General features: G+C 45.1%; 1 protein-coding gene across 3 annotated transcripts in view; it reads right to left on the reverse strand.

Moving 5' to 3' along the window:
- The window catches only part of PANK4 (pantothenate kinase 4 (inactive)), a 112,902-nt gene extending 92,926 nt beyond the window's left edge, over nt 1-19,976 (reverse strand). For all 3 annotated transcript variants that reach the window (XR_013263231.1, XM_077457678.1, XM_077457679.1), the window contains exon 1: nt 19,822-19,976. Coding sequence is in view for 2 of the 3 variants with exons in the window: in XM_077457678.1 (XP_077313804.1) it covers nt 19,822-19,939 (118 nt within the window). In the remaining variant the exon portion in view is untranslated. The remainder of the gene's footprint in view (nt 1-19,821) is intronic.
- Nucleotides 19,977-20,378: the final 402 nt, after the last annotated feature.

A 20,378-nucleotide genomic window follows, 5' to 3' on the forward strand; every position in this document is an offset into this window, starting at 1 on the left:
CTGTGCATTGATCTTTATTACACCTTTATGGATGTCTTGTCGGACACCGTTTGACCATCTTAACCCAGCTGAGTGTCATCAATCTTTGCTTGGGTTAGGCAAGTCTGTATAAGGTTCACTAGATATACCCATTATAAGCACAATACGTGGAATTTTTGTGTCAACATACTTTCTTTCATCTCTTTTTTTTGTCACTATAGCTGCACCCTTTGATAATTAAGGACTATTCATTTCTTGTTAATTGATCAATTATATCTGTTCTGGCGCCCGCGTTCTTTATATTTTTCTTAGCAATCAATCTCGGTATATATGGAGGCCATGTTGGCCCCATGTATCTCCCCCTATATGGGAGCGTTTAACTATCTGTAGACTTCATTTCTGACCATGTCCCTTTCCTTTAATTAGTTTTGGGGCCACCTGTTGCCCTCTCTGCAGTCATAATAAGGTGGTCCATTAGGTGGGAGTGCCCTCCACCCATCTTATGCTGAGGACAGGCTCTGGGGTATGTATGCACCCAGCGTATTTGATATTGATACACACTTTTATGGGGAGTAATTTGGGGTGAGCACATTTCTCAATCAAATTTCATCTGATTGTAAGGTTTCTTTAGATAATAGCCATGCAATACATAACCCTAAATTTTCTTTAAGGTTTTTGTTATTGTTATTTCTTATAGCCTACTACATGGTGAAACATGTTGGGATATTCTTGACCACTGAGTACCTTTAAGGTCGCCACCATCTTCGGCCAACTTGATCTATTAGACGTGTATTTTAACTCTATTGCCCTTGTGTATTTTGTCTGTATTTTGATTATCCCCTTTTGTAATAAATAAAATCCTTGAATTTGTGTTTTATATATAGTTTTTTTTTTTTTAGAACTATTTGGTTTTCGTCTGACTGATAGGCACCGTAATAATCCCCATCTTCCCAATTGCTCTACAAAATTACTAGATTGGAGAACCAGTAATAAGATGCCTCTTCCAGGCAAGAAAGCCAATTGCCCAACAATGGCAGTCGCAGCTGCCCCCGCTAGTTGAGACTTGGCTAGCGAGTATAAAATCAACAATTGGCAATGAGAGAGTTTTCTTTATCAAACAGGGCAATAATAAGAAGTTTATAAGAATGTGGGGGCCTTGGTTGGGGAGACTGGGCTTTCCCTCCATAAGCTGGGAGGAGGGTCTAGTACTGGCCATAAACATTAGAATTGTCCCCTTCACCGGAAATGTTTTCTCCTCTCTTTCCCCCCCTTTTGTTTTGTTTTTACCCGCTTTTCCCCATAATCTTTTTAATAATAGGTGTACAAACTTAATTGAGCGGTGGGGAGAGGCGAGAGGAAAGTGAAGTGCAAATTAAGTGTATAATAACAGGACATCGAGATAGCGGGGGGGATTGGGTTGTAAATTATGGCATAAGGGAGGAAAATCCTATTATGGGTAATGTATTGAATAGTATCATAGAAATTCATTTTGATAACTTCAAGGAACTTATTGGCGTTGATGCTTTTATTCATTCTCTCATTCTCTCCCTTTGTAAAGTGTATAAATGTTGTGATTGTAATATAAGTTTGTATAAATGAATAAAAAAAAGTATGAAATAAACATAACTGCAGTTCTGATTTAAAGCCCGACCCAAGAAATTTGCCAAAATCTAACTTTGAAGTTGGGCCTTGGCATGTCCACCAAGAAAGTCATTAATTTGGTCCAGCTTAGACCAATATAACATTGCATATACCATACCTGCGGAATCTCTCTAGAAGCTCGGAGTAGACACTGCTACTCTTGTGATCTCCACTAGCTTCCGATTACTGAGCCAAGTGGCTGCCCTGTTGCATTCTGAAAACAAGGGTTCAGTAGCTTGGCATGGGCACCAAAGAATGCTTTGCATTCTGCCAATGAATACAGAACTTTCTCAGATTGGAATAGGTATCACCCATGCCAGGCTTCTGACCTCCTGTGAATGCTGCAAGTCAGCCACACGGCACAGGACTCTGAAGCTAGTGGACATTACTGATGTAGTGATGTTTACTGGCGATTTCCAGCTTCTAGAGCAGTGATCTACAAACTTTCTAAGCAAAGAGACAATTTAATGTCCCTGAAGCGATTGTAACTTATTTATTTTTTTTTTTTTGCCAGCTCTGCAGTGGTTTTGCACAGAGCAGCCCAGATCCTCCTCTTCGGTGCTCCTGGTCCCTTCCTCCTGCTGCGTGTCCCCACAGCAATTAGCCCGCTATGGGAGTCACTCAAGCCAAGCCACAGCTCTGTGTCCATTCAGGCACAAAGCTGCAGCCTGGCCCCACCCCCTCTCTCCTAATTGGCTGACTGACAGCAGCGGGGGCCAATGGTGCCACTCTGCTGTTTCAGCCAATGAGCAGGGGAGTCCCAGGCAGCCAAAATACTGCTGCAATATTGTTGGATCTAGAAAGGGCTCAGGTAAGTGTATCCACGGCCCCGACCCCTAGAGGCCTAATAGCGACCTCCGGAGTCAGGGAGAGCCGACATCCATCTTCAGTGTGGGTTACTATGCATGTTGAGTGTGAAGATAAAGCAAGTTGGGCGCCAGACACTTTGAGAATGCAAAAAAAGACTGTCTCTTAACAGAACTGAGGAGAGAGGGTTAGGGCCTGAACACCCTTAGGCAGATGCAAAATACTTGGCAGACTGAGGCAAAAATGGAGGAACAGCTATAAAGGACAAGGGGCTTTAAGCTGAATTGCAGAAAACCATCTGTAGACCGCTGTCTTCTATAGCAACTGATCTGGTGACTTCAATACAGATTACAACTCACAGTATCCTGTTGTAGATCCTTTCACTGAGCTCCCAGTCTCTCACTAGACTCTTCAGATCCCAGCCGCCACTGGATGCCTTGAACTCCATCACAACTATCCCACTGTGGCTTCCAAGTGTCACCCACACTTGGCCTCATGCCTCTGGCCTAGCAACCGGGAGCTTTTCAACACACTTCCATCACCTAACCAACTCCCCCCCCCCCCCCCCCCCCCGAATAAATAGGCTCTCTCAGCAGGCCAAGGGCAAAGAAATACCTGCCAATTGGCCAAGACAACCCATCCACTCCTAGTCTGGATTTACTAAGTCGTTGTCAATCTAATGCCATCTAGTGACAGAAGAGAGGTGCATCAAACCCAGATTTAGGAAAAGGTCAGTGGATCTCCCTAACAATCAGCCAGGCTGGTTATCACCGAGCAAACAAAACTTGTTAGTGACCCTGCCCAACACCAGGGTCCTACATACGTGGTGCTGAGTGGTTCTGCTGCAACAGAAGGTTTTTTTTAATCTTAATGCATATAATGCATTTGGATAAAAAAAAAAACCTGCCTTTACAACCACCTTAAGGCTTTAGGGGGGGCTGGACCGTGGCCAGTGGGAGTAGAAAATACCCCAAAAATCACTGCCCCATCATTGGTTCTAAGGGGATAAATAGATGGTGTCACTAGGGGGAATGATACCCCATGTCTGATGTCAGTTGTTGAAATATTGCCCCAAAGCCCAGTTAAAATAGGCGAGCAAAGGGCCACATGTAACGATATAAAAAAAAAAATGCAATAACTGGAATTCTTCTTTACATAATAGCCCATTTAAATATTCAGCCTAAACAAAAATTGTACAAATACAAGAGTTATGTGTATTCTTACTTTAGTCTTGCTGTCCTGTGTGTATATTTTCTAGATTTGCGCAGAGAGCAAATTCCTGCACTTTGCCTTTATGCAGCAAAATCCTGTAATAAAGACCAGTTACTGCTGCTCTCACTCATTGGGTAGGGTGACTGGTCATGTATTAACCCCTTCTAGTTACTGGCAGGCAGTCTGTTGGAGGTGGACCAAGCTCAACACGTTTATGATCATATATTGGGGAAAGGAAAGGAGGCTTTAATATTGCCAAAGGACTGGAACAATGTGTTCCAGTACAGTGATACTTTGGATTACGAGCATAATTTGTTCCAGAATAATGCTTGTAATCCAAAGCACTCGTATATATCAACGCGAGTTTCCCCATAGGAGTCAATTGAAACTCAGATAATTCGTTCCACTGTGACTGCTAATGTATGCAGTACCGCATGTGGCCAGAGGTGGGGGGCGCCAGAGACACTTGGAGACCACTCAGAGAGGATCGGTAACAAAGTGTTTCTGAGCAACACCAGCACCCCCACCCCCCTGAATCCTGTTCGTCTTGCCAGAAGACGCTCGCAAACCGAGTCAGGATTTAAAATAAATAAATAATAATAGTTGCTCGTATTGCAAAACCCTCATAAACCACGCTACTCGCAATCAAAGGTATTACTGTATTTTGTGCCATTAACCAGTATGACCACACAGATTCCAGCCAAGGAACAAAAACTGGTTTGAAGGGAAAGAAATTGCTGGAAAATAAACTGCTATATGCAGCGGTGTATAATATACAGGTCATTACAGCTATTTACAGAAAGGACGGATCTATATAAAGCATGTAGCGAGCATTGCATATATAGCTTAGAGGACATCTCCTATAAATCAATCTAAATAAAGATCACCACATTTAGAAAGATTAGCTGAAGCTACCTGCCTCTCAGTCCTGATCCGTCTCAGTACTGGGCCATTGAAGGTGAAATCACATAGGCTGGATCCACAAGGACAGTGACAATTGGAGTGCCATTTGCAACACATACTAGGTTCAAAGGCTAGCTTTTCAAAGTAGCAGTGGCGGATGGTGCTCAATATTTTTTGGGGAGGGGTGCAAACAAACTGAAAAATTAAATTTATAAGCCCCATACACACTATCAGATTTTCTGCTGATTTTTTTTGTCTTCAGATTTACCAAATCCGTGTAGTACAAGGGCCTGCCTGATTGCATACACCAGGGGTTGACAAATTTGCTTGGAATCTAGGAGCCAGCTAAAAAAGTTAGGAGCCAGGTCCGTGACGGCGATCTGGACCTGTCCTTGGCCTGACATGGAGACGAGTGAGGGGAAGATCCCCCCCCCCCGCCACCTGTCTCCAAGTCATTGCCCATAGCTCTTCCAGGGACATTTTATTTTTTTATTTTTTTCAAATGACAATTTTTTTTTTTAAATTGCATTTTAGTGTAAATATGAGATGTGAGGTCTCTCTGACCCCAGATCTCATATACAAGAGGACCCGTCATGCTTTTTTCTATTACAAGGGATTTTTACATTCCTTGTTTTAGGAATAAAAGTGACACACAGTGAAAAAAAATAAAATAAAAGTTAAAATAAGAAAAAAAAAATTATTTAAACGCGCCCTGTCCCGCCAAGATTGCGTGCAGAAGCGAACGCATGTATGAAAGCGGTGTTCAAACCACACATGTGAGGTATCGCTGCGATCGGTAGAGTGAGAGCAATAATTCTAGCCCCAGACCTCCTCTGTAACTTAAAACTTGCAACCTGTAGAATTTTTTAAAGTTGCCAAGAGATTTTTAAGGGTAAAAGTTTGTCGCCATTCCATGAGCGGGCGCAATTTTGAAGTATGTCATGTTGGGTATCGATTTACTCGACGTAACATTATCTTTCACAATATAAAAAAAAAATTGGGCTAACTTTACTGTTGTCTTATTTTTTTTGTTATTAAATACATTTTCCCCAAAAAAGTGCGCTTGTAAGTCCGCTGTGCAAATACGGTGTGACAGTCAGTATTGCAACGACCACCATTTTATTCTCTAGGGTGTTAGAATAATATATATATATATAATGTTTAGTGGTTCTGAGTAAAGGGAAGGAGATGGAGCTTCCCCTGCCTGCCAGCCTATTAACATTGCTGGTTGTAATTCCAACGGCCACCACAAGAGGGCGCCCGATTCCAGAAGGAACCATAGGATCGTAGAAGGCCTCAAAGCCGGGGGCTCAATTACCGGCCGCCGGCTGCGCGGCCCGACGCGATCACGCCGGGGGGTCTGCGGTGACAGGATACCCCCAGCTGTGATGCCCCAGGCGCCAGGTCGCTAATTCTAGTCGCAAATGCGACCTGGCGCCCGGATTTTGTCACGCCCTGGCATACACATTGAAACTCCTAAGGTCTGACCTCATATTATATGGTTTTGGTAAATCTGAAGACAGAAAATCAGCAGAAAATCTGATAGGGTGTATGGGACTTTACTAATGCAGGACTGTAAATAGCCATTTAGCAGGTGATGCGTCATTAACCACTTCAGCTCCGGACCAATAAATACCTTAAGGACCAGAGGTCTTTTTGCAATTTCGCACTGCGCTGCTTTAACTGGTAATTGCGCGGTCATGCAATATTGCACCCAAACGAAATTTGCGTCCTTTTCTTCCCACAAATAGAGCTTTCTTTTGATGGTATTTGATTGCCTCTGCGATTTTTTTTTTTTGCGATATAAATGGAAAAAGAGCGAAAATTTTGAAAAAAAAAGATATTTTCTTCTTTTTGTTATAAGAAAAATCGAATAAACTAAATTTTAGTCATACATTGAGGGCAAAATTTATTCAGCCACATGTCTTTAGTAAAAAAAATGTCAATAAGCGTATATTTTTTGGTTTGCGCAAAAGTTATAGCGTCTACAAACTAGAGTACATTTTCTGGAATTTACACAGCTTTTAATTTATGACTGCCGATCTCATTTCTTGAGGTGCTAAAATGGCAGGGCAGTACAAATCCCCCCCAAATGACCCCATTTTGGAAAGTAGACACCCCAAGGAAATTGCTGATGGGTATGTTGAGCCCATTGAATATTTATTTTTTTTGTCCTAAGGGATTGAATAATGACAAAAAAAAAAATAAAAAAATTTTTTTTTACAAAAAGTTGTCACTAAATGATATATTGCTCACACATGCCATGGTTATATGTGGAATTGCACCCCAAAATATATTCCGCTACTTCTCCCGAGTATGGGGATACCACATGTGTGGGACTTTTTGGGAGTCTAGTCGCGCACGGCACCCCGAAAACCAATCACCACCTTCAGGATTTCTAAGGGTGCAAATTTTTGATTTAACTCCTCACTACCTATCACAGTTTCGAAGGCCATAAAATGCCAAAATAGCACAAAACCCCCCAAAATGACCCCATTTTGGAAAGTAGACACCCCAAGCTATTTACTGAGAGGCATGTTGAGTCCATGGAATATTTTATATTTTGCCACAAGTTGCGGGAATATTACAAACTTTTTTTTTTTTGCACCAAGTTGTCACTAAATGATATATTGCTCACACATGCTATGGGCATATGTGAAATGACACCCCAAAATACATTCTGCTGCTTCTCCTGAGTGCGGGGATACCACATGTGTGGGACTTTTTGGGAGTCTAGTCGCGCACGGCACCCCGAAAACCAATCACCACCTTCAGGATTTCTAAGGGTGCAAATTTTTGATTTAACTCCTCACTACCTATCACAGTTTCGAAGTCCATAAAATGCCAAAATAGCACAAAACCCCCCCAAATGACCCCATTTTGGAAAGTAGACACCCCAAGCTATTTACTGAGAGGCATGTTGAGTCCATGGAATATTTTATATTTTGCCAAAAGTTGCGGGAATATTACAAACTTTTTTTTTTTTTGCACAAAGTTGTCACTAAATGATATATTGCTCACACATGCTATGGGCAGAAGTCAAATTACACCCCAAAATAAATTCTGCTGCTTCTTCCGAGTACGGGGATACCACATGTGGGGGACTTTTTGGGAGCCTAGCCACGTACGGGACCCCGAAAACCAAGCACTGCCTTCCGGATTTGAATATAAAATGCTACCAAAAAACCTGTTAGCGATGGCAGGGATCAGGCCTGACTCTGCGATCGCTGCAGTTATGCGTTTAGTGTTTTGTAAGTGACAGTGATCGATCGATACTGCACTTGGGTGGGCTGGGCAGAGGGGCAAAACGCAGGTGCCAGCAGGTATTTGGGCTGATCCCGCTAACAATGCGTTTTTTTGGAACCCTAAACTGCTGGGGACGCTAGTATAGATCTGATCAGATCAGATATTGATCTGTTCAGATTCTATACCACTACGGGAGGTGTATGCTTTGTGTGTGGGTGTTAGCGGTACTGGCACTAACCTAGCGCTGCCTGGGGCGACGCAGACCCTGACCCTAAAACCTAATTGATATCACCCGCCGGGTGATCAGGGGGTTAAACCTTTAATTGGGTAATAAATGGTGGGTGCCCTGATGCTATAAAAAACAAACTAACCAGAGTCACCCGTAACACTTATACGGTGATCAGTGGTGAAAGGGTTAACTAGGAGCAATCAGGGGGTTCAAATTTTTATTAGGTAGTATATGGGGGTCCCTGGCGCTATATAAAAACCTGACGGGGAACCTAAATAACTAACTGGCTAACCAGCGTCACCAGTGACACTTATACTGTGATCGCTGGTGAAAGGGGGTGAAAGGGGGTGAAAGGGTTAACTAGCAGCAATCAGGGGGTTAAAACCATTATTGGGTAGTATATCGGGGTACCTAGCGCTATAAAAACCTGGCGGTGAACCTAAAAAAATAACTAGCTACCTAGCGACACTAGCGACACTGATGCAGCGTTCAGAAAAATTATCGCTTAGTGACACTGGCAAAAGGGGGGTGAAAGGGTTAACTAGCGGAAATCAGGGGGTTAAAACCATTATTGGGTAGTATATCGGGGTACCTAGCGCTATAAAAACCTGGCGGTGAACCTAAAAAAATAACTAGCTACCTAGCGACTGTAGCGACACTAATGCAGCGATCAGAAAAACGATCGCTTAGTGACACTGGCAAAAGGGGGTGAAAGGGTTAACTAGCAGCAATCAGGGGGTTAAAACCATTATTGGGTAGTATATCGGGGTACCTAGCGATATAAAAACCTGGCGGTGAACCTAAAAAAATAACTAGCTACCTAGCGACACATGCAGCGATCAGAAAAATGATCGCTTAGTGACACTGGCAAAAGGGGGTGAAAGGGTTAACTCTAGGGGCAATCAGGGGGTTAAATCTTTATTGGGGGGTGATAGGGGGCTACCCTGGACCTAACACTAACTGTCCTGACAGTTTTTACTGTCACAACTGACACTGAATGCATTGATCAGTAAAGAAATGATCAATGCAATCAGTGACACTGTGACTGGGGGGGGGAGGGGGGGCGGGGGGGGATCGGGGGGCGATCGGGGGGGGGTTTGTGTGCCTGTGTGTACCTACATGTCAGTGTAGTGTTGGTGCACACTTACTTTTACTCTTCTCCTCGTAGTCCGGTCAAAAAGACCGCCCCGAGGAGAATGACATCACTTCCTCCTTCCTGTGTAAACAATACACAGGGGAGGAAGCTTCTCATTGGCCAGGAGCGATCCAGAGGGGGTGGCCGAAAACCAACGGCCATCCCCTCATCACGGAGCGCTCCTGGACCGAATCGGACCGCCGTAACCAGCGGGAGGGGGTCCGATCGGACCCCCCACCCGCTGGAAGGCAATCACGTAGATGTACGTGATTGTGCCTGCCTGTGCCAATGTGCTGACGTACATTGGCAATACGGCGGTCCTGAAGTGGTTAATGCTATATAAAACTGTGGCCATCAATTGCAGCCTCACTGTGGCCACTATATGCAGCCTCACTGTGGCAATCACATCCACATTTCAAATAAAGAAAATAAAACCACTTAACGTAAAAGGTGCCCCCCCCCCCCCCCCCTCACAGCACAGCAGGTGTCCACATCAGAGCCCCCCCCCCTTCACTGCAGATGTCACTATCAGAGCACCCCCCCCCCCCCCTTTACAGATTCCTCCATCCGCATAAATAAGGTCGATGGAGGAATCCTCCCTGAAAGAACAGTGTATTCTGACAGTAGACCTCGCTACACTGTCAAGTGGAGACAACCGCACGTGGATCGAAATTCGGCCACAAATTTGTCAGCTTGTGAATCAAATAATGATATAAAAACAATAGGCCATCTAAACACATTTTCCACAATGGCCTGCGCGTTACGTCAATAAAGCCACTTCAGCATAACGTTTGCCATGTCTATATGGGCAAATCAGGCCACTGAAGGGTTTTTTTTTTTTTAGATGTTCCTGCTAGATGCTGTAAATTGCATTTAGAGGTGTCTGATCAGATCCCGAATGCAGAGAATTCCATTTCCTCCCAAAGCAGCTAACCTGACCACACCCAAATGCAGGTAAACACCACAGTGTGAGGCTGGGTTCAAACCATAGCGATGCGGGAACGCCGCAAATCCGCGGCGTTTTCCCGCATCGCATGCCTCCCGCCGGCAGTTCACACTGCCCTATGCGGACTGCTGGGAGTGTCAATGAAATCTTAATGACACCCCCAGACCAGTCCGCATATCGCAGTGCGATCTGCAAACTCGGACAGGAATCGGATCGCATGGTGTGAACACCCATGCGATCCGATTCTGCTGCGGACCAAAAAAAGGGTCCTGTGCGAGTTTGCGGCGGGTGCGATGCGAATTCAGCCATACTATCTGTATGGCTGAACTCGCATCGCACAGACAGATCGGATGTGATTTGCACTGCAGTGCGGTGCGAATCACATCCGGGTCTCCCACCCGCAGCGGTGTGAACCCAGCCTGAAGGGCGCAATTGAAAAATGACCTGCATTTAAATGCGTTTATAAAACGTACTCCAAATGCAAGTTTTTGACAGTGTGCCAGTGTGAATAAAGCCTTTGCAGACATGGTACAATAATGTTTGTGCCGGGGTCAAGTGCACCAAAGCAAGTGTCAGAGGTTTTGTTTCAGTCTCTAAATCTGCACATAGAGAAAGGCAACGTAGATCTGGCCGATACCTTCAAATGTAAACTTTAAGGCCCCATTCACTTGGGCCATCTGTACACCCATGCAAAGCCTGCATGGGAATCACACACACATCTGCATGCAATGCGCCATCATTGGCATTAGGGGGAGTAATAGTAACCCCATCATTGGTGTCAGTGGCAGGAATAGTATCCCATTGCCAGTGTCAGTAACTATGCCCCACTGTTGCTGACAGTGGGAGGAATATCGCCGCAAGGGCTGGATAAAAGCAAGCGAGGGGCCGCATCCGACCTCTGGGCCACAGTTTGAAGACCACTGCTCTATGCATTTGAGTAAAAAAAAAAAAAAAAAAAAAAAATAAAAAAACACCTTGCATGGCTGTCACATTCAGACCAGAGGCTGCTGCATCCCAACAGACATAAATGGAATAGTCTGAATGCAGATGCACACAACACCAGTGCATCCTGTGCAGGCAAACACGGTCTTGTGTATGAATAGGTACATCACATGAATGAGGCCTAAAGCTGAACTCCAGACAAACAACTAAAGAAATAAAGTACATATAACGAAGCAGTGTACCTGCCAAAGGAGTTGTATTTCTATATATCCAGTGGAGAATTGCACAGGCCCGCCACACAGCACAACCCTGCTTTACAGGGAAAGAGGAGCTATTTTTTCTGTTACTGTAACACAGGTCTCGTTTCTCCCTCAAACTGTACAGTGAAAAGAAAAGCAGCAGACTGATCAACTATCTGCACGATTCTGGCTAAAATGAGAATCACGTTCTTTGCTTAGAAGATAGATCACGATTCTCGCGGCGTAACACCTTTCACATTCATTAAGACAAAAAAAATTGGGCTAACTTTACGGTTTAATTTTTTTTTTTTTTTTTTTATTATTCATTGAAGTGAATTTTTCCCAAAAAATTGCATTTGAAAGACTGCTGGGCAAATACACTGTGACATCAAATATTACCATTTTATGAGACAGAGACAGAGACAGAGACAGAGACAGAGACAGAGACAGAGACAGAGACAGAGACAGAGACAGAGACAGAGACAGAGACAGAGACAGAGACAGAGACAGAGACAGAGACAGAGACAGAGACAGAGACTAAAAGTGGCACCATTTTTTTTTTTTAAAGCACAGAATTTTTATTTTTTTTAAATAAAAAGTTAAAATAAGAAAAAATAAATAAAAATTTAAATGCATCCCGTCAAGCTCACGTGCAGAGGCGAGCGCATACGCGAGTAGCGCCCGCATATGAAAGCGTTTTTCAAACCAATAATTCTAGCCCTAGACCTCCTCTCAAAACATGCAACCTGTACAATTTTTTAAACGTCGCCTATGGAGATTTTAAAGGGTAAACGTTTGTCGCCATTCCACGAGCGGGGCGCAATTTTGAAGCGTCACATCTTTGACAAAAATAAAAAATAAAAATTGAACTTTACTGTTGTCTTATTTTTTCCCAAAAAAGTGTGCCTGTAAGACCACTGCGCAAATACGGTGTGGCAGACAGTATTGCAACGACCACCATTTTATTCTCTAGGGTGAGATAGATATAATAATTTAGGGGTTCTAAGTAAAGGGAAGGAGATGAAAACAGGCAGGGGAAGCTTCATTAGCATTGCTGGTTGTCATTCCAATGGCCACCACAAGAGGACGCCAGATTCCAGAAGGAAGCATAGGACCGCAGAAGGCCTCAAAGCCGGGGCCTCAATTACCGGCCAGTGCGGCCCAGCGCGATCACACTGGGGGGGAGGGGGGGTGTACACGGAGACAGGATACCCCCCCAGCTGCGCTACCCCAGGGGACAGGCCGCTAATTCTAGTCGCAAATGCGACCTGGCACCTGGGGTTTGTCGAGCCCTGGTCATGGGAACAGGTGTGCTCACTGGAAGAGGTTTCAACTCTTGCCTTTTCATTCATTTCAAAACTGAAGAAAAACCTGAAATCCTTAAACTATTTTTTATACCCCCTTGTTTCTACAGGTCTACTGCCACAATGGGCATGTTTAATGGCCAGTAAAAGTAGGTAGTTAAAGCCATCAAGGCACTCACAATCAGGAAGCATTACAAAACACTTACAGTAGGTCAATGCTGGATTTCCCCACTCTACGCATTTCACAGGACAGAGCTCACTTCCTCAGGAGTTAGGGGTTCAAGGGTAATAACACCACTCCAGCTACTGTTACCACTAGGAGTCTTTCATGCCATGGTAACAACTCAAAAGCAAGAGATTGAATGCCCTGCTGTGAATGGAATGGAAATCGCATGCAAAAATGACAGGTCAATCTGAAGAAACATACAAGCCTTGATGGTAGTACAGGACTAAGTATAATGGATCCTACACGCCAGCCCCATTGGCTATTGTTGCCCAACATGCCCCTCCCACTGAAGTTTCCCTAGGGGGTAGGAAAACTGGCAATATTACTTCCAATTTCCCCACAATGGCTGGCTCCGGCCTCTCCTTGAGTTCCAGGCGGTCCCTAAGCAACATCATGTAAAATGCAAGGCTATTAACCCTGTACTGTATATAGTGGGGGTGACTACGACCAGGAGAGGCTCAAAGCAGGTTGTGGGGGACCAGTCGGTCTCACTGGACTAAGGAATAAAGTATTTACACTTTATTCTGCCACCACGTAATGACAATGGGTAGATTTGGTCTCAGTCTCAAGAGTTCAGCTTTAAAGAGGAGTTTCAGTCCCCCGAAATACAGTACTAGTCCAGTTCCTGTTCTCCTGCACTGCCATCTTTGAATATCTGGTGCGTGTGCCAAAGGTCTCAGATCTGTTTTTGGGACTCAGGAGAGATCTGCGGCATATACATCTTTACATACACAAGGGGGGGGGGGGGGGTGGTTTCCAAATACCTGAGCCGCATCAGTGTAGGAATGTAATCTCATTGCAAGCACACGCATGTCAGAAATACTGCCTATTGGGATGTGCTACATGGGCATCCCAAGAGGCCATAGGGAGGAGGGCACAAGGTTATTCTTGCCTAGGAAAGAAGGGAAGCACTCTGATGCAGCAATAAAAAGGACACGCTACTATATTGATAATACCACACCTTGTGCAAATATATAATTAAAATAATCAAATCATTGCAAGATCACAAAAACATAAAAGTCCTTCTTATAAACACAAGTCTTGATTGCTGTGATAATTTTTCACCACCTTGCTTTTCTTTAAAACGCTTAATTGTATGTGCACACCTCTCCACCAGCTATTTTAGCTGCTCACCTCAAGAATGAGTCAGACAGACTCAAACATATCTCTTTCTCTTTCATGTCACGTACACACGATCGGACTTTCCGTCAGACTTGGTCCGGCGGGCCAGAATCAGGCGGATAATTTGATCATGTGTGGGCTCCAGCGGACTTTTTTTTTTTACAAAAAGTCAAACGGACCTAGAAAAACAAAAACATGTTTCAAATCTATCGGCCGGACTAAAATCAGGAAAACCGCTCGTCTGTATGCTGGTCCCACGGACCAAATATAACGCAAGGGCAGCTATTGGCTACTGGCTATTGAACTTCCTTGTTTAGTCCAGTTTACGTCATCACGTTTCAAAACGAATGGACTTTCGAACGGACAAGTCCATTCATGTGTGGCCAAGTCCGTTCATTCAGAAAGTCCGTCAGGCCTAATCCATCGAAAAGTCCGGTCGTGTGTACGTGGCATCACTCTTCAATGATTTCTCCCTTCTACTGGGGATCAGCTGTTTATCATCCTCACTTTTGCAGTTTCAGCTACTCCCAATTAGGGATGAGCTCAGGCGTGTTCGCATGGAACACGTGCAGAGCCCACCAGGAAGTCGGCAGGGCACTGCGCTAATCACAGGCAGTGAGACATTCCCCCGATGTGTGGTTGCAGAGATCGAGCAATGTCTCATTGCCTGTGATTAGCGCAGCGCCAATGTCCTGGCGGGCTCTGCACATGTTCCATGCGAACATGCCTGAGCTCATCCCTACTCCCAATGTGTTTCACTTAGAGGGTTGATCTCCCATACAAAAAGCCTCTCTTCCACTCCTAGGTACTTGTTTCCAGTGTCATGTAATCAAAAATACAGCAAACATAGTGCTCTCTGTTTTTCAAATTTATGAAAAAAAAAAACCCCTGCTTAAAATAGGACAGTTACAAGATAAGACAAACACTCGCATGTGTGTGTATAATAAGAGCGTTCGCTTGCTCACCACTGTGGCTGCGTTACGTCACAGGCTCGGTTCCTCCCCTCTGCATGCATATCGACCTCTGATTGGTCTTCCTCAGCAGATGGGTAGGACGCCTCACCCGAGCTCTTAAATTTTCTACCGTTGTTATGGCAACCTCCCAGGCTTCTCCCCGGCAGTTTTGAGTGACTCAAGATACGCCCACTTCCTGCAGGCCCCGGAACTCACTTTGACTTAAAGTGGAAGTAAACCCTCCTATCGTTTTCAGCCAAGGAAGCTGCCATCTTGGCCTCCCTTTTAATCTTAAACTGCCATGAAGCTGCACATGTGATCAGTTATGACACCAGCCATTGGATGGTTTGACAGTTTGGTTGAGAGCACAGGCAATGCGACAGTTAACATTTCCGGCATGCCGGGAATGGAACTGTTTTTTCAAACTGTTAGATCGATGGGTTTACTTCCGCTTTAAGCCAGATCACAGAAAAATGGATAAAATACTACACTCGTAGCATCTTAATGTAATTTGACTACAAATGTTTCTGCTTCACTCTCCCTAGCTACCATGGAGACCGCCCCATGTACAGATTAGACAATCTCAACAATAAAACATTGTGTTGACCTGGAAGTATGACCAACTGAGTATGGTATTTTTGGATGTAGAGAGGTATATACACAAGGGGAAGGGATACGCACCAGGAATTACTGCAAACCCACAGAAATGTGTACATAGCTATGAACAGCTGTCATCATAGGCCATGGTTACTTAATATACCAAGGGGTCAATTTGTGTGATTAACCAAGTCAATACCAGGCACTTAGACACCTTCCGGCCCAAGCCAATTTTCAGCTGTCACAAACTGAATGACAATTGCGCGGTCATGCTACACTGTACCCAAAACAAATTTTGCCTCATGTTGTTCCTACAAACAGAGCTTTCTTTTGGTGGTATTTGATCACCACTGCAGTTTTTTTTTGCGCAAAAAAAAAAAAAAAGACCAAAAATTTTGGTCCAAAAAAAAAAAAAAAAGTTTCTGTGTTTCTGTTAAAGTTTTTTATAAATAAGTACGTTTTCTTCTTCAATGATGGGCACTGATAGGTGGCACTGATGGGCACTCATAGGCAGCATTGATAGGTGGCATTGCTGGGCATCACTGATTTTTATTGTGCCATTGAGGTGCCCATTTGTTGGCACTGACTGGCATATGTTGGGCATTCATTTTCACATGTGGATGGCCATGGGGAATGTACCTGGCCGTCCACGTTAGGCGACTCCCTGGTGGTCCAGTGTGGGCATCCAAGGGGGGGCTGCACTGATAAACAATCAGTGCAAACCCCCCCCCCCCCATCAGGAGAGCCGCCGATCAGCTCTCCTCTACTTGCGTCTGTCAGCCGATCAACGGCTCTTCCCATTTACATTGTGAACAGACTGACACACCGCACCACCGGCACTTCCACCTGCACCTAAATTTGTTTACAAAAAGGCCCCAAATTTAAGATATACGTTAGCTCCCGATGTACTGGACCCGCCTAGTAAAGGTACAGGAACACTTACAACTTTTTTAACCGACTTCTATTCGTGCGTTTGGCTTGTAAGACTACAAAAGGAATTAATGTGAAAAAAGCGTAAAGATTTTTTTGGCCAGAGCCACAGGAAGAACCAATAAGATAAAAGAATTCATCACATATTCATCACAGGGAGTTGTTTATGTGTTGGAGTGCCCGTGCAAGCTCCAGTATGTGGGATGTACTTCCAGACCACTGCTGGTGAGGATAAGAGAACACAAACAATATAAAAAAAAAAAAAAGGAAAGAAAGATCATAAAATGTTCCCAAACATTTTAGAGAGGTCCATGGTAGGAAATTCTAGGGGTGGAAAACGTGAAACATCATTGGAGAGGGGGTAACTACATCAGAGCTCTTCGTCAGTGTGAGTGAATCTGGGTATATGAGACTAAGGTCTTGGCACCCAGGGGTCTCAACATTGACCTGAATTGCTTCATCAGAAATAATTGATGGTAGAAGAGTACTCACTCCCCTGATGGCAGTGGAAGTTATTACTGTTATTATTATTGATTTTAATATTAATGAGGATAACTGTATATATTCCCTGTCATAGGTAGAAATAGAAGTCTCAGATAATACAAGGAGAATATCGTTAAATTATAACAAAGATTAAATATTAGGATTAACATTTCCCCGTTAGTAGAAAATAATAATACAATAAAATATAGAAGTACAGTGTAGCACGTTATATGTGGTCCATTAAGTGTTCAATAATTAGTTATATTTTAAGGTTCTTAATTTGTTTTATATGGAGTATCAATAATACGTGTATATTAATAATTTTAATAGGATTAAATAACAAAGACATTTTTATATTGTCAGAATTAAAGCGGGAGTCCAACGGGACTCCGCGTTTTTTTTTTTTTTTTTTAAAAGCCAGCAGCTACAAATACTGCAGCTGCTGACTTTTAAATAGTGACACTTACCTGTCCAGCGCGCCCGCGATGTCGGCACCCGAAGCCGATCGCTCGCTCGGCTGCCGGGTCCCGCCGCCATCTTGGGTATGGGAATCAGGAAATGGAGCCTTTCGGCTTCATTTCCCGGTTCCCTACTGCGCATGCGCGAGCCGCGCGGCTCAATCCGGACGGTCCCCGCTGCCTCTGGGAGCTGTGTGTTTCCCAGCAGGCAGCGGGGCACTTGCTGAAGGGGGCGGGCGCTTGCGGAACGGAGGCGTAACCTACGCTCGTTCCGCAGAGCGCTAGCCCGGAAGTGGGTGCAGTTACCTGGATTATCCAGGTAACTGCTCCCCCCTCCCCCCTGAAAGGTGCCGATTGTGGCGCCGGAGGGGGGGGGGGATTCCGATGAGCGGAGGTCCATTTTAGGGTGGACCTCCGCTTTAAGTAGCGGTGCATAATAGGTATTATTGTTGATTGTCTGGAATTATCTTGCGGGTCACAGGAGTGACCATACTTTTGCTCTCCTATGACCCAGAACCTGCTGAAGTTACAGAACAGCTCCAGACTCTGGAAGAATCCCAACCAAAATGTTGGGATCCACCCAGCTGCCCGCTTGAAGGCTGGCTCGGCCTCTCAGTGAGCCACAGCAAGCTGTACCTGCAACTCTTGTGAGCGCTGGAGGAGCAGAGAGCGACGATTGACTGTCACTCCTCTCAGATGAAGAAGTGAGTGATCAGCGGTCATGTGATCAATTAGGCTGCATTCACACCTGAGCGTAGCGTGTTTGAACGTTTTTAACGGCGTTTTGTCACACTACAACGAGCGTTTTTGTCACACTACAACGAGCGACAACGAGCGTTTTTGTCACACTACAACGCGCGACAACGAGCGTTTTTTAACTTCGGCGTTTTTTTTTCAGCCAATAGGAAAAACATTTTTCATCTGCTTATTTTTTCTTGAGCAGATACAGCGTCAAAACGCCCGTAGAAACGCTCGTTGTCGCGCTAAACGCTCGAATCGAGCGTTTCCATTCGTTTCTATAGGAATGAAAACACCCAAATCAGCCCAATTCGCGCGACAAAAAAGGGTCCGGAACTTGTTTGAGCTTCAGGCGTAGGGCTTCAGGCGACATGGAGTGGAGATGTGAACCATCTCCATTGAGAATAATGGATTTTTTCCCCTCCAGCGTTTTGTAGCTTCAGGCGTAGGGCTACAAAACGTTCAGGTGTGAACGGGCTGTTAGTGATCGGTTTTAGAGATGGGGGGGGGGGGGATGGGGGGCAGCTGTAGCATTGAGGTGAACGTGGATGCTTTTTCATGAACCTTAAATTTCCCATTTAGTGCCGGTTCACACATATGCAATGCAGGAACCAGTGCGGGTTCCCACATTGCATACAACTTGCAGGCACGCTACCCTCTGCAAACTGCTGGAAGTGTTAATACAGAGTAATTGACACACCCAGATCGGTGCGCATATTGCAGTGAGAACTGTGAATTTGGACAGGAATCAGATCCCATAGGTGTGAACACCCACTCGATCCAATTGTGGTGCAGACAAAAAAAAAAAGGGTCCTGCGCACTTTTGGTCCAAATTCAGCCATACAATCTGTATGACTGAATTCGCATGGCACAGACATCACATGATTTTCACTGCTATGCGAACCACATGTGATGTCTGTGATCACATGCGTGAATCGGCACTTAAAGACCCTTTCACCCTGCCGTTCGGCCTCCGTGCCGTGTACCTGCAGTATTCATACAGGTTACCCAAACTCTACTCTCATAGACTTCTATTAAATTGGGCGTTTTTTGTGCGTTTTCTGAAAGCATACCAAAAGTCCTCCAAGCTGCATCTCTGGTGCACTTTCAGAAAACGCACCAAAACGCCTAAAAGTCAATGGGAAAGCATGGGTAACCCTCGGGAGAAACCGCAGGTACACGGTGCCGGGGCCAGACTGGTAATAATCCACCAATCATGGTGGAGGGAGCAGCCAGAAGGAAGAAACGCATTTCCATGACTGAAGGTGAAGTGTTCCTCATTCACCATCCATACAGCACACTCCCTGTGTACATAACACCACTCACCACTGTGACATTCTACAATGACGCCCCTCTCCCCTCTACCACCCAGAGCTCTGCTCCAGCAGGTTGTTTACTTTCCACTTCTAGTCCCTGTAGAGCGTCACTGAGGCATGCTGGGAGTTGGAGTCCCCCGGACACGCTCAGCTTATCCTTTCCAAGTAACCTTGCCTCCATGGGAACTACGACTACCACAATGCCCCTCGCCCGAGCTCACTTCGCGGATTGTAGTTCGGCACCTTCCTCAATGAATGGAGCCGCTGCAGAAGGGGGGCGGGGAAGGACTACACTTCCCAGCAGGCTGTGCGCTAAGGGCAACAGCAGCATCCGACACCAACTTGTGATAGCTGCACGGCTGAGGGCATTCTTCGGTGTGCGGGTCAGGGTGGGGGGGTCACCGGAGCCGCTCACCTATGTCAATGGCGAAGCGCTTGGCGTTCTCCAGGTTACGGAATATCTCGTCGGGCGGCAGAGTGATGCTCTTGTCCATGCTGGCTCCACTCTTCTCTCTGCCTCCACTGGCCGCCATGTTCCTTCTCCAGCTCTGCTCTGTATGGAGTATGATAATGAGGGGGCGGTGCTGTCCGCACATGGAAAGGGCACGTGTGTGTGTACATCGCCTGTTGTATGTGAGCGACATTACTGACTGTCCATGCTGATCATTATGTTACCTTGATCACATTTCATTGGATCCCCCTCCACTTAAAGACATTATTAATTGTGAGCATAGGTGTGTACAGGGGGTGTGCCTGGGAACACCCGAATCACCCCAAATGGGCACATGCCCCCTGCTGGTATTTCATCAAAGCCCCCCTCCCCCCAATGGGGCTCCTAAAAACATTGTTAAAAATAATAAAAACTACTGACACCAACTCTGCCATACTGACACCAACTCTGCCCTACTGGCACCAACCTCTGCACTACTGATGCCAACCTCTGCCCTACTGACGCCAACCTCTGCACTACTG

Source organism: Lithobates pipiens, unplaced genomic scaffold (assembly GCF_037356315.1).
Source record: "Lithobates pipiens isolate NorthernLeopardFrog02 unplaced genomic scaffold, aLitPip1_a1.2 Scaffold_27, whole genome shotgun sequence".
In the NCBI taxonomy this organism is placed as follows: Eukaryota; Metazoa; Chordata; class Amphibia; order Anura; family Ranidae; genus Lithobates; species Lithobates pipiens.